The sequence below is a fragment of the Eleutherodactylus coqui genome, chromosome 7 (genome assembly GCF_035609145.1).
Source record: "Eleutherodactylus coqui strain aEleCoq1 chromosome 7, aEleCoq1.hap1, whole genome shotgun sequence".
Taxonomy (NCBI): Eukaryota; Metazoa; Chordata; class Amphibia; order Anura; family Eleutherodactylidae; genus Eleutherodactylus; species Eleutherodactylus coqui.
Genome location: NC_089843.1, coordinates 110,668,812 through 110,692,443, shown reverse-complemented (window position 1 = coordinate 110,692,443; position 23,632 = coordinate 110,668,812). Strand labels below are relative to the sequence as shown.

The window sequence follows — 23,632 nt, the reverse complement described above, 5'->3', positions numbered from 1 at the left end:
ATCAATAAAGAAGCATCTTGAACAATGCATGGACTTTTTACCACTTGATGCTGCTCAAATCTGTTTTCTTTCGGCATAGACATCATAAAACTGTCACATTTCTTATCTCAATGGTCTGATTAAGTATTTATATCTCTGCTAAGCTTGTCTGGTAGTGCTTTAAGTTTTAAGTGCAAAGCAGTCTCAAATTTCTGTGTGTAAACATTTGTATTTAGACCAACAGGGGTTTTGTCTCTGCATTTATACAGTTAGGGCCAGAAATATTTGGACAGTGACACAAGTTTTGTTATTTTAGCTGTTTACAAAAACATGTTCAGAAATACAATTATATATATATAATATGGGCTGAAAGTGCACAGTCCCAGCTGCAATATGAGAGTTTCCACATCCAAATCGGAGAAAGGGTTTAGGAATCAAAGCTCTGTAATGCATAGCCTCCTCTTTTTCAAGGGACCAAAAGTAATTGGACAATGGACTCTAAGGGCTGCAATTAACTCAGAAGGCGTCTCCCTCGTTAACCTGTAATCAATTAAGTAGTTAAAAGGTCTGGGGTTGATTCCAGGTGTGTGGTTTTGGATTTGGAAGCTGTTGCTGTGACCAGACAACATGTGGTCAAAGGAACTCTCAATTGAGATGAAGCAGAACATCCTGAGGCTGAAAAAAAAGAAAAAATCCATCAGAGAGATAGCAGACATGCTTGGAGTAGCAAAATCAACAGTCGGGTACATTCTGAGAAAAAAGGAATTCACTGGTGAGCTTGGGAACTCAAAAAGGCTTGGGCGTCCACGGAAGACAACGGTGGTGGATGATCGCCGCATACTTTCTTTGGTGAAGAAGAACCCGTTCACAACATCAACTGAAGTCCAGAATACTCTCAGGGAAGTAGGTGTATCTGTCTCTAAGTCAACAGTAAAGAGAAGACTCCATGAAAGTAAATACACAGGGTTCACATCTAGATGCAAACCATTCATCAATTCCAAAAATAGACAGGCCAGAGTTAAATTTGCCGAAAAACACCTCAAGAAGCCAGCCCAGTTCTGGAAAAGTATTCTATGGACAGATGAGACAAAGATCAACCTGTACCAGAATGATGGGAAGAAAAAAGTTTGGAGAAGAAAGGGAACGGCACATGATCCAATGCACACCACATCCTCTGTAAAACATGGTGGAGGCAACGTGATGGCATGGGCATGCCTGGCTTTCAATGGCACTGGGTCATTTGTGTTTATTGATGACATAACAGCAGGCAAGAGTAGCCGGATGAATTCTGAAGTGTACCGGGATATACTTTCATCCCAGATTCAGCCAAATGCTGCAAAGTTGATCGGACGGCGCTTCACAGTACAGATGGACAATGACCCCAAGCATACAGCCAAAGTTACCCAGGAGTTCATGAGTGCAAAAAAGTGGAACATTCTGCAATGGCCAAGTCAATCACCAGATCTTAACCCAATTGAGCATGCATTTCACTTGCTCAAATCCAGACTTCAGACGGAAAGACCCCCAAGAAGCAAGACCTGAAGGCTGCGGCTGTGAAGCCCTGGCAAAGCATTAAGAAGGAGGAAACCCAGCGTTTGGTGATGTCCATGGGTTCCAGACTTAAGGCAGTGATTGCCTCCAAAGGATTCGCAACAAAATATTGAAAAAAAAATATTTTGTTTGGGTTATGTTTATTTGTCCAATTACTTTTGAGCTCCTAAAATGTGGAGTGTTTGTAAAGAAATGTGTACAATTCCTACATTTTCTATCAGATATTTTTGTTCAACCCTTTAAATTAAACGTTACAATCTGCACTTGAATTCTGTTGTAGAGGCTTCATTTCAAATCCAATGCGGTGGCATGCAGAGCCCAACTCGCGAAAATTGTGTTACTGCCCAAATATTTCTGGCCCTAACTGTATATATATATATATATATATATATATATATATATGTATATTTGTGTGTGTGTGTGTGCCCCATCCAAATCAGTTTCATTTATCCTGATGAAGGGTCCATAGAAGATCCGAAAGCTTGCTGTAACATCATGTATGTTTGTCAACCCTTAAAGGTATGCTATTAGTACAAAAGTGAAAACAGACAAGTATGCAGAGAGTAAAAGACTGGCAACAGACAGGTATCCTGAGATTCCTGACAGGTTGAGAATGCTAGAAGTATAATCAGTGTCCTCAGCAAGGAGGAACTGGCTTTCATATCATACAAGCTGATATACCCGTCTTTGCTCGAGTTCATTTGATACAGGTTTTTATGTGTGGTTTGCATGGAAAATTTTATAAATATGTGGTTACTTTAGAGGAACCAAGAAATAAAATATGTATACACGTAGAGGAGCGTTAGATTCTCCTCAGGCTGCATGTACCGATATCCCTCTGCAGATTGTGCCAAGAATACTTGCACCAAATTTCATGCTTATACGGCACCGGGAAGTTACATTGCATAGGGGTGCACTTACTTTTGCAATTAGCATTGAATAATCGAGTTGTGACCCCTTTACTGTTCGCATTTAGCACCTAATTTCATGTTAGTACGATACCGAGAAGTTAGAGAATTAGATTAGGTACATAACTTAGGGGTGCCAAAACGTTTGCACTTAGCATTGAATAATCGTGTTGTGTCCATGTTACTTTTCCTATTTAGGACCTCAAAAATGGTCATGCCAAATTTCATGTTTGTGTGACACCGGGAAGTTACATTACATAGGCGTGCCAATACTTTTGCACTTAGCATTGAATAATCAAGTTGTGACCCCTTTAGGACCTAAAGAATGGTCGTGCCAAATTTCATGTTTGTATGACATCGGGCAGTTAGAGAATTAGTTTTGGTACATTACACAGGTGTACCAATACCCTTGCATTTAGGATTGAATGATCGAGTTGTGACCCCTTTACTTTTCCTATTTAGGACCTAAAGAATGCTCATGCCAAATTTCATGTTTATACAACACCGGGTAGTTAGAGAATTAGTGGCGAGTCTGTGAGTAAGTGAGTCACTCAGTGAGGGCTTTCACATATTGCAGACTGGCTGACTGAGCTGTCAATCAACCTTGCCAGCCCATCAGGTTAACAACCCTAATAAAGTTACTGACTAGCTGGCTGTGCTGTCAATCAACAGCCAGTATTTCAGCTAAACAGCAGCAAGATGTTTACCCCTTGATGACCAGGCCTGACCGAAACGTGTGCACCGGTAGGCGCACCACATGATTCAGAGCTGTCATACTGATGTCACCCTGGCCCTGATCCCATGACAAAGAATAAATTGGTGCCAGCAGTGTCATGACAGTTTTATTGTTGCAGAGAAGTCATAGTTTTAATGCTGCCTTGTGCCCAATGTTATAGTGCTAGGCTTAGAGAGAAATGCCCGCTTGGCATATAGACAACGCATCATGACTGACAGCTTTCTAGCTATTGTACTGCATACTAAGAAAACTGCCACTTAAGGCTGGTGGGTGGAGCTGGCAGCACACTCATGAATAAGTGTGACTCACCTCTTATTGGGAGCTAAAGGAACATCCAAAAAGTTCTTAACAAGGGATGTACTTTATGCCTTATATGATTGCTGGAATCAGCTTATGCTGATCTTAGTGAGGGCAGCATAAAGTATATGACAAGTTACCTTTAAATAATAACTGTCATAACAAACATATTCTTACCATGTTGTTAGAAGACATAACCCAATAATTTACTGGTTCTATAAATGGCATATGGTAAAGAAGGGAGAGTCTGCTACAGGTTTTTGTGTCATCTGCTTATACCAACACAAGAATAATAATGGTGCTTTTAGAAGAGCCGATTTATCGTTTGGAATGAGTAAATGATGTCAGCGTTAGCTCATTCGCTCCTTCACTCAGTTTAGACAAGCAGATACATTTGTTCAGTCTTTCACATTCGCTGTATAAGTGAATGACAAAGAATGACCAAGTGCAGTTTAACCTGAACAATAAGCGAACGAGCCAATGATGATTTTTATACTTGCATAAAATGAATGATGAGTGAAAAGAGAATGATTCGATCATAGTTCGGTCATTGGCTGCGATTAGACTGAAGGATTATTGTTCTATCTAAAAGTACCCTAAAACTCTGAAATACAAACTATGCCAGGAATGACTCCTGTTGACACTTGTGTAAGCAGTTCTAGCAGTGTAAGCAGTTGGTCTTTTGGCACAAAACTGCTGTGGGAATTTTAACTGTGATCATCACTAATGCCAGCAAGTCGGAACTAACACAGCACTCCCATGTTACAAGAGAACAAACTTCCAAATAAAACAAACGTATTCCTGTTCTCCCACAACAGAATAATTTTGCACAAAGCTGCTTAAATCATTGTTTACAAATATATGTAAACATAGTCTCTACATTCTCTTGAATAAATAGAAGTTAAGATTTGTTGTGATACAGTACCCATATTCTACATCATTTTTTTTTTAACTCACACAAGAGAGATTAAACATGTTCTTATGTAATATGAGCTTCAAATTTAAACAACAAGCCAAAGTTTTGTGAGTTTTGAAGTATTCCACCTTTACTATCAACAATGTTCAATTAAAAATCTAATGACACCACTCAGTCATTTAGTGACATTACTACTATTCTGTTTCTGAGAGTCTCATCACTACTCACCAATTACACTCAATGTTAAAAAAGCACCTAGAAAAAGTTGTCATTTTGCTCCAAAATTCGGCATGCAGTTACATCTCGGGCAGATATGTAAATGATTAGAGTTGTGCTGTGATTAGATGAAGGGTCTTGTCACCTGATTTTTTAAAAGTGGTTCTAACCTTGGCCTATAAAACGTCTCACAGAGGCTTCTTGTGTGTTGTGGACCTCTTTTTTCCATTTGTCTAGAGCTTGTTGACCACTAGGCATGCCTTTATAATGCAATCTAAGAGATTTTGAGTTTGAGAGGGGGCACATTGGTGGAATGCCAGGAACCACCTGGAGCAATCTGTGCAGACTGTTAGGCCTTGGGACCAGTGGATCTGTGCAAACATTCACACAAGGCGATTGGGCTCAGGACACCCTCAACCGACCACCAGTATAGAGGATTGTCTGATCATCTGATAAGCATGAGCAGCTCCAAACGTTTTATTGTCTGCCATCCAGAGACAGTTGGCACCATCATTACAGACCCCTGTGTCTCACAGTGCGCATTATGACACTCACCAACCATCACCTCTGTTTGCAATGGTGTCATGAATAATGAAACTAGATTGCTACAGAGTGGAACCAGGATGTCTTCAGCGAAGAATTCAGGTTGAATTTGGACACTAACAACGGCCGTGTTTGTGTTTGGAGACCTGGGGGTGAGTGCCTCAATCCTGCCTTTGCTGCGGATTGGCCCCATGCCCTCACTGCTGGTGTGATGGTCTAAGGGGCTATCGTATACAACAGTCGGTCACCCCTAGTAGTGATACAAAGGAAAATAACAGCTCAGTCATATGCTCAGGACATCCTGCAGCCACATGTGTTGTTTCACAAGGCAGGGCTTCCAAGAGGCATTTTTCACAGGATAATGCTGTGCTGCACACAGTAAGGTAATCACAGGAATATCTCTACAACATTGCCAAGATTCCAGGGCTTACCCATTCACTAGATTTATCACCAATAAAACATGTATGGGAGTATCTGGGATGCCAACTTTGACAGCCTACGAGTTTGCATGATTTAGAGGCTTAGTTATAACAAATGTGGACCGATATACCGCAGGATACCATATGGAATCTGCATGCCCCCATGTCCACCCATATCACATCTTGCATCCAAGCTAGAGGTGGCCCAACGGGGTACTAGAGTCTCCCTTCAAGGGGTCAGTTTTTCTCACTAAATTATCTAAAAATTGTAAACATTTACTTATATCGACGTTACAATCCCACATAGAAAGTTTCATTCAATTCTGAAATCTCCTTCTAGGTGCTTGATTTTTCTGACAATGAGTGTATTAGATTCCACATCACAGGATATCTATCTATCTATCTATCTATCTATCTATCTATCTATCTATCTACCTACCTACCTACAGTACTTTGTAAAGGTTTTAGGCAAGTGTGGAAAAAATGCGGCAAAGTAAGACTTTTTTTCCAAAAAAGGTGTTGATTGACTCCAAATTTATCCTGCAGCAGGATAGCAACCCCAGGCATAAAACCAATGTCATAAACAACTATATTCAGCATAAGGAAGAACAAGGAGTCCTGGAAGTGGTGATTTGGCCCCCACAGACCTTTGATCTCACATCATCAAGTCAGTTTGGGATTACATAAAGAAACAGCAGGATTTGAGCAAGCCTACATCCACAGAAGATCTGTGATTAGTTCTCTAAAAGGTTTAGAACAACCTCCCTGCCGTGTTTCTTCAAAAACTGTGTGCAAATGTACCTAGAAGAATTGATGCTGTTCAGAAAGCAAAGGGTAGTCATATCAAATATTGATTTGACTTGGATTTCTCTTTTGTTCATTCACTTTGCATTTTGTTGATTGATATATATATATATATATATATATATATATATATATATATATATATATATATATATTACATTGAAGTATTTTTCTATGCCTGCCTAAAACTTTTGCACAGTTCTGCATATATCAGCATTTCTATTTGCATCCATCTCTATCTATCTATCTATCTATCTATCTATCTATCTATCTATCTATCTATCTATCTATCTATCTATCTATCCTCCACAGCTTGGATACTTATATAGTTTGCATAGAAGCTTCTCTTCAGCTAGAAACAATTAAACAGTCCTGTAAAGCAGCACAGATGATATGATGTTAGCTGATAATAATTCTGTATTACTCTGCCCTCCCCAGAATTCTGCTTGCAATGCGTATTAGATAACATGGCAACATGTTAATACCGAGAGAGACAGGAGCATCCTCCTTGGTATAGTGAGGAGCACAGGCAGCTGCCTGAGTCTTTAGTTGCAGTGTTAAAGCTTCTGTTCGTCTCCCCACTCCCCCTCCTCCACTCCTACATCAGCCTCAGCATCAGCAGCAGCACTGAGACAACTGTAGTGGATCTGCTGCTCACATAGAGCACACACCGAGCTGCTGCTGCTGCTGCCTCCAGTTTTGTGGACATCACATGCAACCTCCCTGGTCACTTGAAAAGTTGGGGTTCACCAAGCATGTAAAAGTTGGGGGCCAAATCTCCTGCAGGGTGACCAGGCAGACATCTCAGCATCACTTGCTCCTCTCTCTCCCAGGCTTGGTCCAGAGGAAATGATCTGTGAGCTGCTGCTGGTTACAGGGACGATGCAGTGTGACAGCTCTAGATCCTCCTTGCACCACCTTCTCCTCCTCATCATCACCCTCCTCCCTTCCAGCTTTCTTCTGCTCCCGGCTTGTTTATAGAGCAGAGTGGGACTGGGAGGGATTGTAACCACCGGTTTAGAGCTCATCCACGTGTTTTCCACCAGTGGGGACTTGAGTTTTCATCTAGGAGAGATGCTTCAGTAGTGGCTGCATGCCTCAGGAGGAAAGAACACTCGCAGGAAGGATTTGGAATGTTGAAGATGAATTTTATCTATTCTGCTTGTTTTGGGGGAACATCATGACCTTCTGAAGGTATATTGGAGTTGTGATGGACCAAGGAGCTAACCAATATGGTTGTTTGTATCAGGTGGATTTGGAGTGACAGTCTTTAATACTAATGAATAATTGGAAACTGCACCTGGACTCTTCCTGAAGACTTATTGTGCCTCCTATCCAGGTATATTCACCTGACTTGCAGAAAGGTATCTGAAAAATAAATGTATTTTAAGTAACAATGAATTTTCACAAACTTTCTTTTCTACAAGACAATTATACACTTTGTGGTTCTTCAGTACATTGACTTTATTGGATGGTCATTAGTGGTGGCATTGTGGTGGAAAATTTTGGTATCTAGGGATTTGTTTCATTGATCAATGTAAATTGTGGCTTTCCGAGGAGATCTTGGTCCTTCAACAGATTGAAAGTTTAGAGCACCTAAAACTACTGTGAAACTTTGAGTAGTGGAGCACCTTCTTTCTCTAAGTTCTTGAGAAACTCTGTGGATTACAGTACTGAACTCTCTGTCAGTACTAGGCTACTATAATTTACTGCCATGAAGAGAAAGCAGAAAAGATTCATCCAGATGGCTTTGCTATTTACAGCTGCTTTGATTTTTCTGCCCAATATTGGCCTTTGGTCTTTGTACAAGGAAAAGCAGCTCATGAAGTCTGCTGATGGAGATCAGGTAGGAAACATGAGGCATTTAGCACTTTTGAAAAGTATGTAGTATTCTCTATAGATTATGTAAGGTCTCTCATTAGTAACATGCAATGAGCCCTTTAAGATAATTGATTTTCTCTGCAGTTGATGGGGTTAACTGAAAACCTTGATATGCAGTATAATTAATAGTTAATCTTGTATTTTGTTTAAAAGTGTAACACTAAATGAATGGTACATGGATCAAACAGAGTTAAAATGCAAACTGTAACAAGCTAGCTAACAGGCTCTAGTAGAAGTTCTAGACACTTGGTGATATAGTTATTTCAAATGATATAATGAGATACTATGTATACAGCATAAAGTAGCTTTCATTCCTGTTGGTTCATAACATCCTGTAATTGGTCAATTATTTGCTAAATACTAAGTACTTAAGCTATATTAGTTTTTTGATGTATCAGGCTTGAGACTTCTAAGACTGGACTCATTAGCATGAGGGGTCTACAGTATAGTGCTATTTGCTGATTTACAGTACTGTGCAAAAGTTTTAGACAGATGTCGAAAAATGAGGCATAGTAAGAATGCTTTCAAAACTGGACGTTTTAATAGTTTTTTTGTCAAGTAGCAAAATGCAAAGTGAATAAACAAAAGAAAAATCTAAATCACATCAATATATGGTGTGATAACCTTTTGCCTTCAAAACAGAATCTAATCTTCTATATACACTTGCACACAGTTTTTGAAGGGTATTTTTTTAGACATCTGGAAGAACTAACCACAGATCTTCTGTTGATATAGGCTTGCTGAAATCCTTCTGTCTCTTCATGTAATCTAGATAGACTCGATGTTGAGTTCAAGCTTCTGTGGGGGGGCATGTCATCACTTCCAGGCCCCCTGTTCTTATTTGCACTGAAGATAGTTGTTAATGACACTAGCTGTATGTTTGGAGTTGTTGTCCTGCAGCAGAATACATTTGGAGTCAATCAGATGCTTTCTTTTTTTGAAAAAAAAGTCTTACTTTGCAGAATTTTCTTGACACCTGCCTAAAACCTTTGCACAGCACTGTATATCAGTATATTGCTGGTGCTATGAATGTACTAAAATATTTTTAAACTATGAATGTCAGACCATTATTTGCATAGATTCTGTGATTATATTGCCTATAGCTACTGTATTCTATCTAATTTGATTGTAACAGAATCTGTGATGGACACCAAGCTGATATTTTGTAGTAGTTTGATCATTTAAATGGCATGTTCTGGCTTTGAAGAAAAGTTTGCAGCTAGCAGTAAGTTGGCAGGAGATGTATTGTGGTAAAGCAGCCAGTTTTATTACCGTATTTTGTGAGCAGTTGATTCATATAAACATAATAATAATTGGGAATCCTGGTTGGTTTCTACATTTAACACTTTTGACAGCTCCTGACTAATATGCTTCCGTCCTGTCTACATTCATTTTCTATTTTTGGATGTTATTTATTCAACTTATGAAACTGGAGAATGATATTATGGCATATATTAAATATGTATCTGTTCTGGCCAAATCAAGGATTCACACACAGGCCTGTTAAATATTGATAACACTTTTCATTGTGTTCCAAAGTTGCAACCACAGAACTAAAGTTATGTGGCTTCAGCTGTGCTGATAATAACCCTCATGATACACTGCTTGTAAATCTGGCCTAACTTTACAGTGCACATATGTGTCTGTGGGCCAAGCTGATTACATTGTAATCCCACTATAAGATTGTAAACAATCTGGATAAAATTTGCAGAGATCTTGTAATTTTTTTTTAATCCAAAAGTTGTCTGAATATAATAATACAGAACTCATAACTCAACTAGACAAATCTTACAGTCGGCAAGGTACTTTAAGGATACACTGATGATATACAATAGCAACCTCCAATGCAAGTGATTCTCACCAAGTGTAATACGACTGGCTCCAACTATTTTTCCAACCTTATCTTTGTCGTATAAGAACAGCTTAAATCTCTATGGAATATGGTGCAGGCTATGAAGCACACACTTACATTAGTAGAGGATCATTTTGTTTATGACTTGTGTTAATTGTGATGGATACTACATAGAAATTTTCCTTAAATGGCACAACCCTCACATAACCCATACTGAATCATGGGGTCACTGTTGGCATCAATATGTTTGTATACAGATCAATATATAAGCTGTTATTATAGAGGTCAAATAAGCTTTTAAAGAATGCTCCTCCTCCTTTCCTTAAAAAACCCTCCTGGTAATATGAGTTCCTTCATTGCCATCACAAGAAGCAAGCCGAATATGATATGTCCTATTAGTGGAGTTAGTTCTTGTGGCAATACTAATGCTACTGAAGATGATATATCAAAGGAATGACTGCGATGACTACAAGCACCAAAAGGATTACAGAGTTAAATGTACTGGCTTAAGTACAAATCTTCACATTGTGTATATGAAGAGCTTTAAAGGGCACATGCCATGATGACAGACAGTTAATGAAGACAAGCCAGCAAGTACTACTCTTACCACTAAGCAGCCCTTCACACTCCCTCTTCGAATAGAACACTAGTGCTCTATGTAAATTGCATGGCCCTCTTTGCGGGCTGGCCTAGATGGGCCATGTGTCTGGATCAATGCTACCTTATAAATTAATGAGGTGCCCAGAAAGGGTGCTTGAGAAAGGGGTGTTCAGTGGATACATTAGCACATGTATCCTTAAGTTAAAAGGTGTCATTGTGACAAATCCCCTTTAAGCAATAAACTACTATGCCACTCGGAGGTCTACCACCACCTATGTCAATGAAAGGTTTATACGTAAATTATTGCTGTAAGTAATGCTACAATTTATATACCACAGTGGTGTTATATGTGACATGGGTTAATAAAGTACAAATCAAGAAGTTCAAATGCAGCTGGAGGTGCTAACATATTCTTTTAGTTATGTAGACTGGTTGTATTGTTCTACATTGGGATTTATGCACAATTTACAAAAACAGTGTTTTGATGTCTGATGCTCTTTTACTAGTCTAGAAGGCCCTTTATTAATTCAGGGATTAAAGAGTTTTATGTAGAATTCATGCCCCTGTATTACTCAGCCTTAAACAAGGCTCAGGAACAACTTTGATATTTGCCTTTCTCGTAGTTCTTTTTATGACTGAACTAAGCTGTGGAAGCCAAAGACCGCAGATCTGTGATTTTTTTTAAACCTGTACAGATTACAGATCAAATCTTAGTACTTAATATAACCTTGTAAAGAGTGTATATATCTTTTAGATATATTTTTTCACATATTAGAGACTTGTTAGCAGATAATATCTGTTGGGGTGATACGGGACCCCATCAATCACACTACCCTCTTATTGTTGTCCATGAGTGTACTGCCGGCATAATATAGAGATATGGAAGCCTGAATCTCCAGGCATAGACAGCTCTTATATGTTCTACAGCTCCTATCTTTATGTATGCTTAGTGCAAAAGGCCAAAAAATGCATATAATCCAGTGGTATAGCTGGAAGTGGGGGTCGGCAGGACACTTTGCCCATGAGCAGACAGGTAGAGATGTGGTAGGGGTGCAGTATGATTTTGTCTGCAGATCCTGCCATTTCTTTCCTTCTTTTGCGTGTATACCTTTATGTTACAACAGCTGGAGCTTTTTACCAGCTGTTGTAACTTGATATATGCAGCAGGATGAACAGGAGAGAAAGGGGGAAGGAATCTGCAAAGAGGTTCTGTCCTCTGCTCATCACAGCTCCCTCTCCAATGCTGGGATGTGACAGTTCTGGAGGAGAGGTAAGTATGTGTAATGTGTACGTATGTATGTGCATGTGTTGGAAAATATATTCCTAAAAGGATCCTTATAATTGTAATGCTAGAGATGAGAAATTAATAATTAATATTATAGTTGATTTAAGTATGCATATTATGTGTTTATAAGATATAAAGGCCCATGTACATGCAAAGATAATCTTTCAAAAAATTGAAAGATTGGAAGTTTTAGCGATCTTTTTGCATAAAGTGTTAATGGACACTGAATGCCATTAACACTTTATCATCTTCATTTGCATGTAAAATGGCCTCCAGGAGCTGTTTGTAGAGCCCAGCATGTGAATAATCACACACCCAGCTGTGTGCACAGCTGCATTGTTCTCGTCACGGGTATCTGCAAAATACAATTTTAACTTCTGGCTCCTCACGGAGATAACAGCATGCGGTCTACTGACAAATAAAACAAGCTGCTTTATCTCCAGTAGCTGGATGATGGATTTTAGGTTCACCTTAAAAATCATTGTTCAAGCGAAAAGTATCCGATCCCCGCATTTACATGTAACAACCATCATTCAAATTCGGTCATTTGAACGAATTTTGAGCGATAATCGTTGTGTGTAAATGGGCCTTTAGGCTAGGGTCACACGGGATGGAATTCCCATGGAAATCTCACAGAATGACTGCACTGAAAAACCATAAGATTTCCGCGGGATAAGTACAGCTTCAAAACCTGCAGCCTTTAGCCATGGGTTTTGAAGCGGGTTCGCCGCCTGCATTTCTGCTGCAGCTATCTCTCCCCATAGAGAGGAGGGAGGCCACTGCAGAAACGAACACAAAAATTGACATGCTGCAGAATTGAATTCCGCGCCACATGTCCGTTTCTGCGCAGCTTGAATGCAACGGATTGGCTGCAGAGTGTGGATGAGATTTTTGCTAAATCTCGTCCACTTTGCTGGCTAATCCCGGGATTAGGAGCTGTGGGCGGAATTGCCGTGCGGACATTCCACACTGAGATTCCGCGGCTATTCCGTCCCTTGTGAACTCAGCCTTAGAGTAAAGAAAACATGTTTATGCTAAATAATTATTGGGGCATAACGAGATATAATAGAACATAAGCTTATCTATACTAGAGAAAAACATACTCCCACAACCTAGGCAAGTTGACCTCATAGAGTGTTATCAAGCTCTTTGAGAGTGGGGCAGACCACGCTTGTTTACTTGTTTCTGATTGGAAGATAAGAAGAACATCTGTGGACAAATAAGACTTACCCTTGCTATCTCACTAATGCTGTAGTTGGATAAGAATGTGCTATTTTTCTGTTGGTTGATATGAAGCCACACCCCGCAAACTCATGCTTATTGATTATTATAAATACCCACTGTTTGATGCATAAAGGAAGGAAGCATCTAATAACACTAGCACCAATTGTGTGTGATTTGTCTTGATTTCCAGAGCGGCTCCTAAATACGGATTTTTCTAATGACAAATTCTACATAAGCAAGACATACAGGTTTCGCAGATACAATTGCGATAGCACATGCAATATGTATATGTAATTTATGTATGGGTATAGGGGCGTAAGTAAAGGCTCAGGGGCCCAGATGCAAAAGGTGAGCTGGGACCCCCCCTCTATCCGTAGCTGTACCCATACCTTAACCATGCTGCACAGAGACATAACCTGAAGCTCCCGGGCCCCGATTGAAAACTTGTAACAGGGCCCCCAACTATAATGCTTTATTCATAGTACTGGGCTCCCTACACGGAGAAGAGAGGCCTTGTGGGCCCCCTAAGGCTCCTGGGCCCGGGTGCAACCGCATTCCCTGCACCCTCTATAGTTACGCCCCTGTATGGGTATATCACATAGTAGTACTATATAACGTATAGTGGTACTGCATAATGGTATATATATTAGGCTTTTTGGGGGTGCAGAGCTAACTGCATAATCTGCATAATCTTTAACAATATTGCTTCTAAATTATTTGTGTCTTGAAATTTCATGTTTTTTATTAAGGAAATAGTTGGTGTGGATGTTTTTTAAAGAATCAGCTGAGTTGATCATATGGCGGTATTAGTTACAAACATAAGCTGAATGCTTTAGAATTTCAATCGGCAAATATGTCCCCAGGGGCCAATTCCAGTTCAAGATACATATCACTATTTAAGGTTAATGTGTTGAACCTGAATTCCCTGGCACTAAGGAGTTCTAGACAACTATTACTCTAAATCATTTTATGCTGTAGGTGAATATTTAGCCGTAGTTTCTCAAGTTACTAAATGTATACAAATATATTTTACTATAAATTGACCTGGGATTCAAGCCATTTATCGACTCTCTTCTTTCTACTCTTCCTCATGTTACAATACTAGCAAGAATGTATTTTAGAAATATCTTACTTTAAAAATTCAGCCATGTTCACTCACCTCTCAGATGCTGGCATGTTGTGCTGGAGCTAAACACAATTTCAATAGAAGTGATGATAATTCATTCTGTATGCCGGTGACCATGTTGGTGGAACGTCATTGACCATGTGACGTTCAGGGAGAAGGGGGCTCTTGTGACCCTGCTACTACACCCTAGACATGCATGCTTACTAACCTATAAAAAAGTTACGAGAGTGGAAGGAGGAAGGGTGGTAGATAAGGTAAAGGTAATGTTCCCTGGTGCAAGCACCGAGTCATGACTGCCTCCTAGGGTGGTGTCACATCGTGACATACGCTTGGCAGACTGTTTTTGCTGGGTGGTTTGTCATTGTCTTCCCCAGGGTAGAGTTACATGCAATAACAAGTAGGAAAGGAACTAGTTTAGCAAGGAGACGAGAAGACTGTCAGCAAAGACAACTAGAGACTGTGGGAAATCATTTTTTTTTTAGGTGATAGGGTGCTTTTAGACTAAATGTTATCATTCAAAAATGAGCAAAAGTGATCGATAATTGTTCCGTCTAAACATGAGCCAACAACTGAATGACGAATGAAAATCATTTGGTTTTTGCTCGTCATTCGTTTTATGCAGGTATAAAACTCAACATTGACTTGTTCACTTATCGTTCAGTATAAACAGCGCTCATTCAGTCCCTCTCATTCACTTTGTACAGTGAATGTGAAAGACTGAACTATACAGAACGATGCTCCTTTGAACAAGCCAATGATGCATCTGCCTGTCCAAACAGGCTGCCCGAGAGCAAGCGAGCTAACGGTGACGTCATTCGCGCATTCACTTGTTCAAACGAGAATCAGATTGCTTAAAAGGATCCTTACTGAAGCTCTCTTGACCTAGAAGTTACAAATGTAAGCAACCCACCCACAGAAGCGGTACATTGTTATAAGGAGCTCATTTTCTTCCTTTCCTTCTCTCTATTACTGCAGCTCTAAGAGTGTTTCAGTCTATAAAAAAGGACAACTTATTGTCAGTCCTCACTTTATATGCATGCTGCATGTCAACATGGGGGAATCGTGTAAAGGGGTATTCTGGTAATTCAAAAAGTAAGTTATATACTTCACAAGGCGATAACATGTCGGTTTTCAATATAATGTTATAACTTGTTTTACGAAGCTGCAGAGATATTTAGTTACCGGTGTTCTCCCCCTGCATTCTCCGTTGGTCTCAATAGGTATGACGTGTAGGCTTCATTGTTTTACTGGTAAGACCTACTCAGTGTCTTCACATTCTGTAATAACAGTGATGAATGAGCACTGGTCAGTAACTGGCAGTGGGGCATTGTGGGAGATGTAGTTTTTGCACTCCCCGATGCCCATTTAAAATAACAATGTAGGAATCTGAAGCTGGCTGGACAGCAGCCGTGGCACAGCAGGTCAGCAAAAAAGGTACTGACGTCAGTTTAACAATTTAGATGAATGTTTGGAATGATGGCAATAATGGAAATGTTTGGGAAATTTAGAACATTTTGTCCAGTCTCTGGAATCCCCTTTTAATCTTCAATTCCCTAATATACTTCTACTACAGATGTAGCAATCGTTAACATGACTTGATCATGTTACTGCTATTTACAACATTGTAGTAAGTTATTAGAGAGTGTCAGGCTAATGGTTGCTACACCTGTACCAAGGTGATAGGGGAGGGTAGCAGAATACAGGCCCTATATAATCCTCCCAATGTAGAAAGGAGGTGATCAGTGGCAATCTGCTAATGAAAATCATGACAGGTTATGCATTCACAACATGGCAGTTCTGGGCGACTGCCGCTCTACTCTAATGCATCTTATTTCTTTTCTCTTCCGTTACAATTGCTCATGATGAAAGTTCCTGGGATGCACATAAAAGCCTGCCATGGCTTTATGACCACCCAGCTTTCCCAGGTAACTGAATGGTAAATCTTGCTTGAAATACATTGATACATTCCTGCTTCCAATGCGTCACAATATTGGACAGAACTTTAGCTAAACTGGTTTACAATCACTGTCAGAGCAGTTTGATGGTCATATGGGCAGTCACACACCTTCCACAGAAAATGATAAAAATGAGAAAAAGCCAATTAAATATTTTTTGCAAGCTGATAAAAATCGTTTTTTCTGTATTGTTTTTGGTTTATTTCTATTTTTCGGGAAATGCGGCTTAAGCACAGTGTGTGCATTTTATACCTCAGTAACTATATACGTTATGTCTATTATATGTGGTGATTAAAAATGATGTTTTTTTACTAGGTACTGTATTAGGAATTCAATAGCAATGACCAGTCAGAGCCGCATGTAGTGTCTTAGACTACCGATTCATACTATGCACAGTGTGTATCATGGGACCAAAGAAGTGGCTCAGCCATCTTTGTTTGCCCATTACCAGAAGGTCGCTTTTAAAGACAAAAAAAGTATACATTTCCATTCTGTTTCAAGTCACAATTGGAATCTGTATAAAATAATGTAAAGATTAGAGGTGAGCTCCAAACATCAATAAAACTTTGATCCAAATGCTGTAATAGTCCATCTTTAAAAATAAAGCTTTGGTCCCATGGTCAACAGAATGCAGAATAGGTTTAAAATTGTTTATAAGTTATACAATATTATTGACATTATAAATAAGGTTTTTTATGATAACCAAACTAAGATATTATGTCGCTTTAGTATCACTCCAGATCCATCATAAAGTTAGGAAGTATCTCTGTGTATGTGCATTAAAGTAGCTGGGGTAAGCTTTACGAATTTTACACTCTGATGGAAAATAAAGTAGCATTATAGCAATATGTTCTTTCAGTTAGTATATATGGATATATATATATGTCTATAATTTCATAAAAACTGAGTATGCTTTCATCATAACGTATAAGGCGAATCTGACTGCAAGGCTTTTGCATTGGATTCAACAGTAGATGGCGCTGTGCCCTATATTGTCACATCAGCTGCAGAGGAATAGAACAGAATTATCATCACATTTCTGCATCTCTTCGGAATTACATTGGATAGTTCTGCCCATCAGAAGCATCCTAATATTTTTAAATCATTTTATGATCTTTTTTATTACATTTTACTGATTCTTTTATGTCTTAGCAACATATAGTGTGCTATTGGATGAATCCATAGTCCTCAGTGATTTATTGGTTCTTAACCATTTGTAAAGGATTCCGTTCTCTTCTTACTCAGTGGATTTTGCCATTATGTTTCATTTAACTCCAGAGCTCAGAATGTACTTGAAGGATTCTGTTTTCCACCTGGACATTGAAAAATAAAGCAAAAACAAAATCGAGTGGTGATTATTTCTGTGCATTTGTTTAAGCCCTAGAGAGCCTCTGTTCTGACTCATAGAGTGCTGATTTACCAGCGACAAGTGAAATAGGGCATAGGTGCTACAATTACTCATACTAGCTCTGATCTTATAAATCATCTGTTGATCCGGTTGTTCTTCATGAATACATTCTTTTGTCATGGTAAATGCCCACTGCTTGAGGAGTCGTTTCCAGCTTCTGTACATTGTGCTATGAGCAAAGTTTACTGATATCTGGTCCTTCAAAATGACCTCCTTCATTCAGAACAAGAGACAGGATTCCCAGATTTAGTACTCGATTTACTATTTTACTTTGACCACTTTAACGTTTTATACCATAGTAAACATTAGTCTTCAGTAGTTTGTTTCCTTGCTACATCCTTAAACTTGGAAACGTAAAAACATAGATGATTGATGGCAAAAAAAAGTCCCCATGGTGCATCTAATCTGCCCATGTTTCCTCCTACAGTGATCACAAGTGACATCTATTGCCAGTTCAATCTTTCTTCTGTAGCTGGGCCAAGGCCGCCATTCGAAATCCTTCTAGCAACAGCTAATTTCTGCAGACTCTCTCCATTGTCCTGTTAACCCCTCCTCATAGTAATAGTACCCCTACTAAATATAAAACCCGTATGTGGCCCCATTTAGTAATAATGTTCCCTATTTGGCCCTGACCCCATTTCTTAATGGTCCCTGCCCAGCCCAAACCAGCTGGAAAGTAATGTTTTTACAAGCAAATTTCTCACTTGCAGTACTATTAAAGTCTGATGCTGGGCACTCTATGCTGTGTGGATACCCTGGTGCCTCCTCCATCTCCTGCATATATTGTACACTAGAGCAGGAGACGAGGGAGAGGAGTCAGAAGATCCTCTGCGTAGAGTGTCGAGCATCACACTATGGAACTTCTGACACCGATAGTATTGTGAGTAAGAAATCTTCTAAAACTATTGCTGCCCGGTTGGACTAGTGGGAGGAAGTCAGAGGTGCGAAAGAACTATTTTGCCCCATGCCTCCATAACTTAATTATTTTATTACCTTTATTTAACATTATTGCATACTTCTGTCACCCTCTTCTTCAGAAACCATATAACATTACATGCTTTTAGCCTTATAACCTACAGCTTGTTTCCCCTATAGCCCTTTACCAGTTGGCAGTGTACCTGTATGGACATTCTCTTTGGAGTTGATGCTCCGGCTTGAGAATTTGAAAATATGGTCAGTGATATGACCATGTGACCATTCCTGGTAGGTCCTTCAACAACCTTGCATCATTGCTTACTAGAGATAGTTACACATTGTGGTTCTCTCATATTTTTTGCCATGATTCATGGCATAAATATGACAGAACTGCAGTATGTAATCATCATTATGAACATTGAAAATACTGGCAATTATTACTGCCCGTCAAAAAAACTTTTTACCGACACTGGCCTCCTGAATAAATTACCATCTGGGATAGTCAGTTACCATCCAAATGGAATTCCTATTGAGCGAGCATCTTGGCTGGATATTTGTTCACATATGCTGACGCACTAAGATCTTGCCCAACAGCCCCATGGCTATGAGCATGTTATGTAAGGTGGTTGCTTATAGCATCTCATATCAACAGCTAGCGTGAAAGGGGAAGTGTAGTGGGGCACTGTGTGTGACGGGGCCCAAGTTGTGTAAACATTCCCGGGCCCATGGTCCCCTTCACCTTCAAAAATCAGTAGTAGAAGCGAATTTAAAAAATCCTTTGCAACATATCACTTTCAAGATAATACCTTTCTCTGGTTATAAGCTGCTCCTTCTCTTCCCCTCACTTCCTGCACTGATCATTGATTCTGAAATACTACTAAAATGCATTTTGAGATGAAGTATCAATTCACTGAGAGATCAGGTTACATGCTGCTTGTAGAAGTCTGTGGAGAGAGATGGAGAACTGCGGAGTGAGAGAGAGAGGCAGAAACAAACAGAGATACTGCTGTAATATCTAGTAAGTATTTTATTTTACCCCAATGCTGGATTCACAGTTTCAATGTTCAGTACCCTCAATGCTGCCATTGGCTTTGCTACAGAGACATAGGCAGCAAGATACAAAGATCTTCTCTTCTGTATGTGTGTGGTGTATATGAGACATTATAGCTGTTGGCCTCTGCCAATATTTGAAGCTGAGCTTAGGAAACTGACAGTTAGAGATGGAACCTGCAAAGGGTGAAACTGCTAAAATACAGAATACAAGTGATATAATGGCCAGATATAGTGTTATTCCTCAGGTAACCTACATAGCAGTTTATTCTGAAAAGTCACCTGAAATGACAGATACACTTTGACAACGTCCGCAGGACAATATGCTTGGTAAGCATATTTCCTGTTTGCAGTAAGAAAGAAACATATTATTTGAAGAGATTTTGTTCATTGGAGTGCTTAGTCTTGATTTTTGCAAAGTGTAAAATCCTCTGCTTAGCTGAATATGTGGATTTTGTATGGCTCAAAGGTGAGTGGATCACCATCATCAGGACCCTCGACAGCTACAAATAATTCAATGCGCTGGGGATTGCCTTTATTAATCTATTCAAGAGCTGGAGCTACATCATATTTACCTGCCTTAGACCCTGACATAATGGTGCTTTGAATTTGCTACAATCATGGTCCTGATTGTAAACTGCTAATCACAGATATAGTTAGATTTAGCATAGAATTAACATAAAATATGAAAGACTTCTGTATAAATGCCCTGTGTAATTACATAGCATCCAAAAAATATATTCATTAGAAAAGCTTATACTATATGAACAGTCACTGATTCGTCATTTCATGCTTATTCTCCTAATATATCCCTCAGATTACAAATCCATTGTAACAAGTTTCTTTGGCAGAAACAACCTCATATCAATAATAATTTCAACATTTGATTTACAATAGAAATATTTGCCTTCAAGTCTCTCCATTTCTACTGATGTCTCATGTTGTCTTATAATTGACGGCATAATCACAAGTCAGAGAAGATGCAGGAGGATGGCTTGGTGAATATTACTGATAAGTGACTTGCTGTATGCAGTACAGAGAGTAACTGCATTGCCTGTCTTATCATACACATAAACAGTAACCGTTTTAATCAAAGGCCAGAGAATGACTTAGAAATGTGGAGATTTCCCAGGTTTTCCATATGTGGTAGAAAATATGATGATGATAATTTATGCATTCAGTCTTTGCCAATTTTCGGCCAACCTGTGGATCAGCATACGCCATGCTTCACTGTCTTTGGCCGCTTCCTTCAGATTTTCCACAGTCATGTTCATGTCAACCTTGATTGTGTCTAGCCATCGTGTTCTTTAGTGTCCTCTTCTTCTGGACCCACTCAGTGTGCTGAGCATTAATGTTGCTTCCAGAGAATTAGCTCATATGACATGTCCAAAGTATGAGAGCCGTTGCTTGGTGATTTTGCTTTCTAGCGATACCTTTGGTCTGACGCGGTCTAGGATCACCTTATTTGTGACCATCGCTGAATAGCAAAGATATGGAAGAGCAAAGGCATCAGCATTACAACAAAGATCCAAATAATCAATGCAATCATTTTTCCAATAACTACGTATGCATGCGAAAGCTGGACACTCAAGAAAGTAGACAGAAGAAAGATCTAGGCCGTTGAGCTGTGGTGGAAAGTATAGACAGAGCCATACTGATGATGTGTAAGACATTATCTAGTCTCAGACACGTTGTTTATCACATGTTTAAAATATTTTCAAAAAGAAAGTACAACAGAACTCTCACTTGAACAAAGGGTTGCTTTCAGAAAGCCATGTTAGGGTTGCATAACCTGGGACCTCCTCAAGTTCTACAAAGCTGGATTTAGTTTAAGATTCCGTATTGATCTAAGTTTAGCTCAGTTGAACGGTCGAAGGTCTGCGTATTGCAGACATAATATTGATGCTAACATTTGACTCTTTGCTGCTATCCGATAGCACTCTTAGCTTCTGTGCACATCACGTTTATGATTTATGAAAATCCAACAACATGTGCAAGGAATGTAAATCTCTGACACAAGCAATTGTATACCATAGAGTTGAATTTGTCAACCCTAGGTTCACATGCTAAAAAAGTATACCATGCTTCATGGAGCTGAATCTGTATTAAAAACCTTGGTCGACTAAGATTCTCCATATACGTAGCTAACAAAAGGGATGCCAATGCATACTAAGCATTTTGGCGAATGTCTTATCAATAGAAACCTATTGATGTGTCCATATACCAAATATACAAGTGATGGGAGGTTCTCATTGAAAATGAGGGTGCAACAACTCTGACAAAACACTAATTGGAAATCCAACGGCACATTCTGACTTGGATGTGTGTTATGTAGCCTACTTCCTTACACCTATTTGAGGTAAGTCATTAATTTAACTCAGCCACCTAGTCTATTTTAGACTGTATTACTGGATGTCACAGATATTGCTTATAGTTTATGTGTATGTATTTTCTTATATATGCAAGTATTTCTCGATTAAGAATTTCTCTGGGATTCCATCTTTTGTTTAGGGCTTTGTGCAATACCTATATAACCATTTTCATAGGTATGCACTTTACAATATATACAACCTTCTTTATAGTTATAGACTTCATTTATATAACATATAGGCTATATACTATTTAATGATGCTGGCATTTTACCTCAAGATAAAATGGGGTTATACCATTTGATACTTTTAGTGATGTCTCCTTTGTCTTTCTGAATTATAGTGTTTTAAAACAATAGTGTTCCTTATTAGGGTTTTGTCTATTTTATATTTTGAAGTGTGCACATTTTTTACTGAGTCACTTTTTTTGGATTTCCATACGCAAATGCAGGCAAAAACCCCCTAAATATCAAAATAGTCTTAAGCCCCATTTATACAGGATGACTGTCGGGCAAACAATGCGCAAAACTCGTCCCTGCATGTACTCGCTCCCGTACTGTTGCACAGGAGAGAGTATCATTCGCTCGCAGCAGGACAGCTGGAGGAGATTTCACTCCTCGCACTCCCCCGCCCCTCTCCATTCAGTTAACACAGTGTCTGTTCAGTACTAACTGGCTGCTGTTTACACAGAATGATCAGCATTCAGATCATCGCTTATTATTTAAGCTACATAAAATCCTGAACGATGATCGGTCAGTGTAAATAGCAGCCATTCTGAACGGCTTCTGTGTTGAGTGAATGGAGAGGGGTGGGGGAGAGTGAGGAGTGAAATCTCCTCCAGCTGCCCTGCTGTGAGCCAACGATACTCGCTTCTGTGCAACAGCACGAGGGCGAGTACATTCAGGGACGAATGTCGGACATTGCCTGCCCGACAGTCGTCCCGTGTAAATGGGGCTTTAGGGAGAGATGTTCAATCAAATTCACCTTTCATTAAAAACAATGGAGGGCAGTAACAAAAAGAAAACACTGGTGTGAAACAGAATGATGGCCAAATGAATGTGATTTCATGGTGGAAAGTACATGAAACTGTCTATTATAATGCTATCAGACCCAATATAGGTAAACAATATAACAATAGCCTTTCGACCATTAAAATGTAAAAGACAAAACAGTACAAAAGGTTCAAGGTTAAATAAGCAAGTCACCAAAGCAAGACATGCTAAATGAATATGATGTGTACTCAAGACGAGAACTGCTTCAAGTAACTGACCTTTCTTTTACCTCTCAAAACTACAGAAGCCATTCAGCCAGGACTACATTTGCATAATCATGAAGTCCCGTGATATAGATTGCAGGCGTGTTGGTATTTCCACTTGGCTATTATACTTTGAGGCATTTTATTTTTTACATTGAAAAGTAAAAGTATACTTTTATTTTCTATCATGTGTTTGCTACAGAGAATGAGGTGTCCTTTATTTATACACAAATTGCAGTAAAATATATACTTTACAATGATGTAACCTTAACCTCTGCTGTCCTGCTTTGCTTACATCTTTAATATACAGTATGGAAAACAGAGCATAAGCCTACAAATTATC

The 23,632-nt window shown here is 39.2% G+C and overlaps 1 protein-coding gene across 3 annotated transcripts in view; it reads left to right on the top strand.

The window, feature by feature from the left end:
• Positions 1 to 8,083: 8,083 nt before the first annotated feature.
• The window catches only part of GALNTL6 (polypeptide N-acetylgalactosaminyltransferase like 6), a 1,489,735-nt gene continuing 1,474,186 nt past the window's right edge, over positions 8,084 to 23,632 (top strand). For all 3 annotated transcript variants that reach the window (XM_066573529.1, XM_066573530.1, XM_066573531.1), the window contains exon 1: positions 8,084 to 8,215. In XM_066573529.1, coding sequence (XP_066429626.1) covers positions 8,084 to 8,215 — 132 coding nt within the window. The remainder of the gene's footprint in view (positions 8,216 to 23,632) is intronic.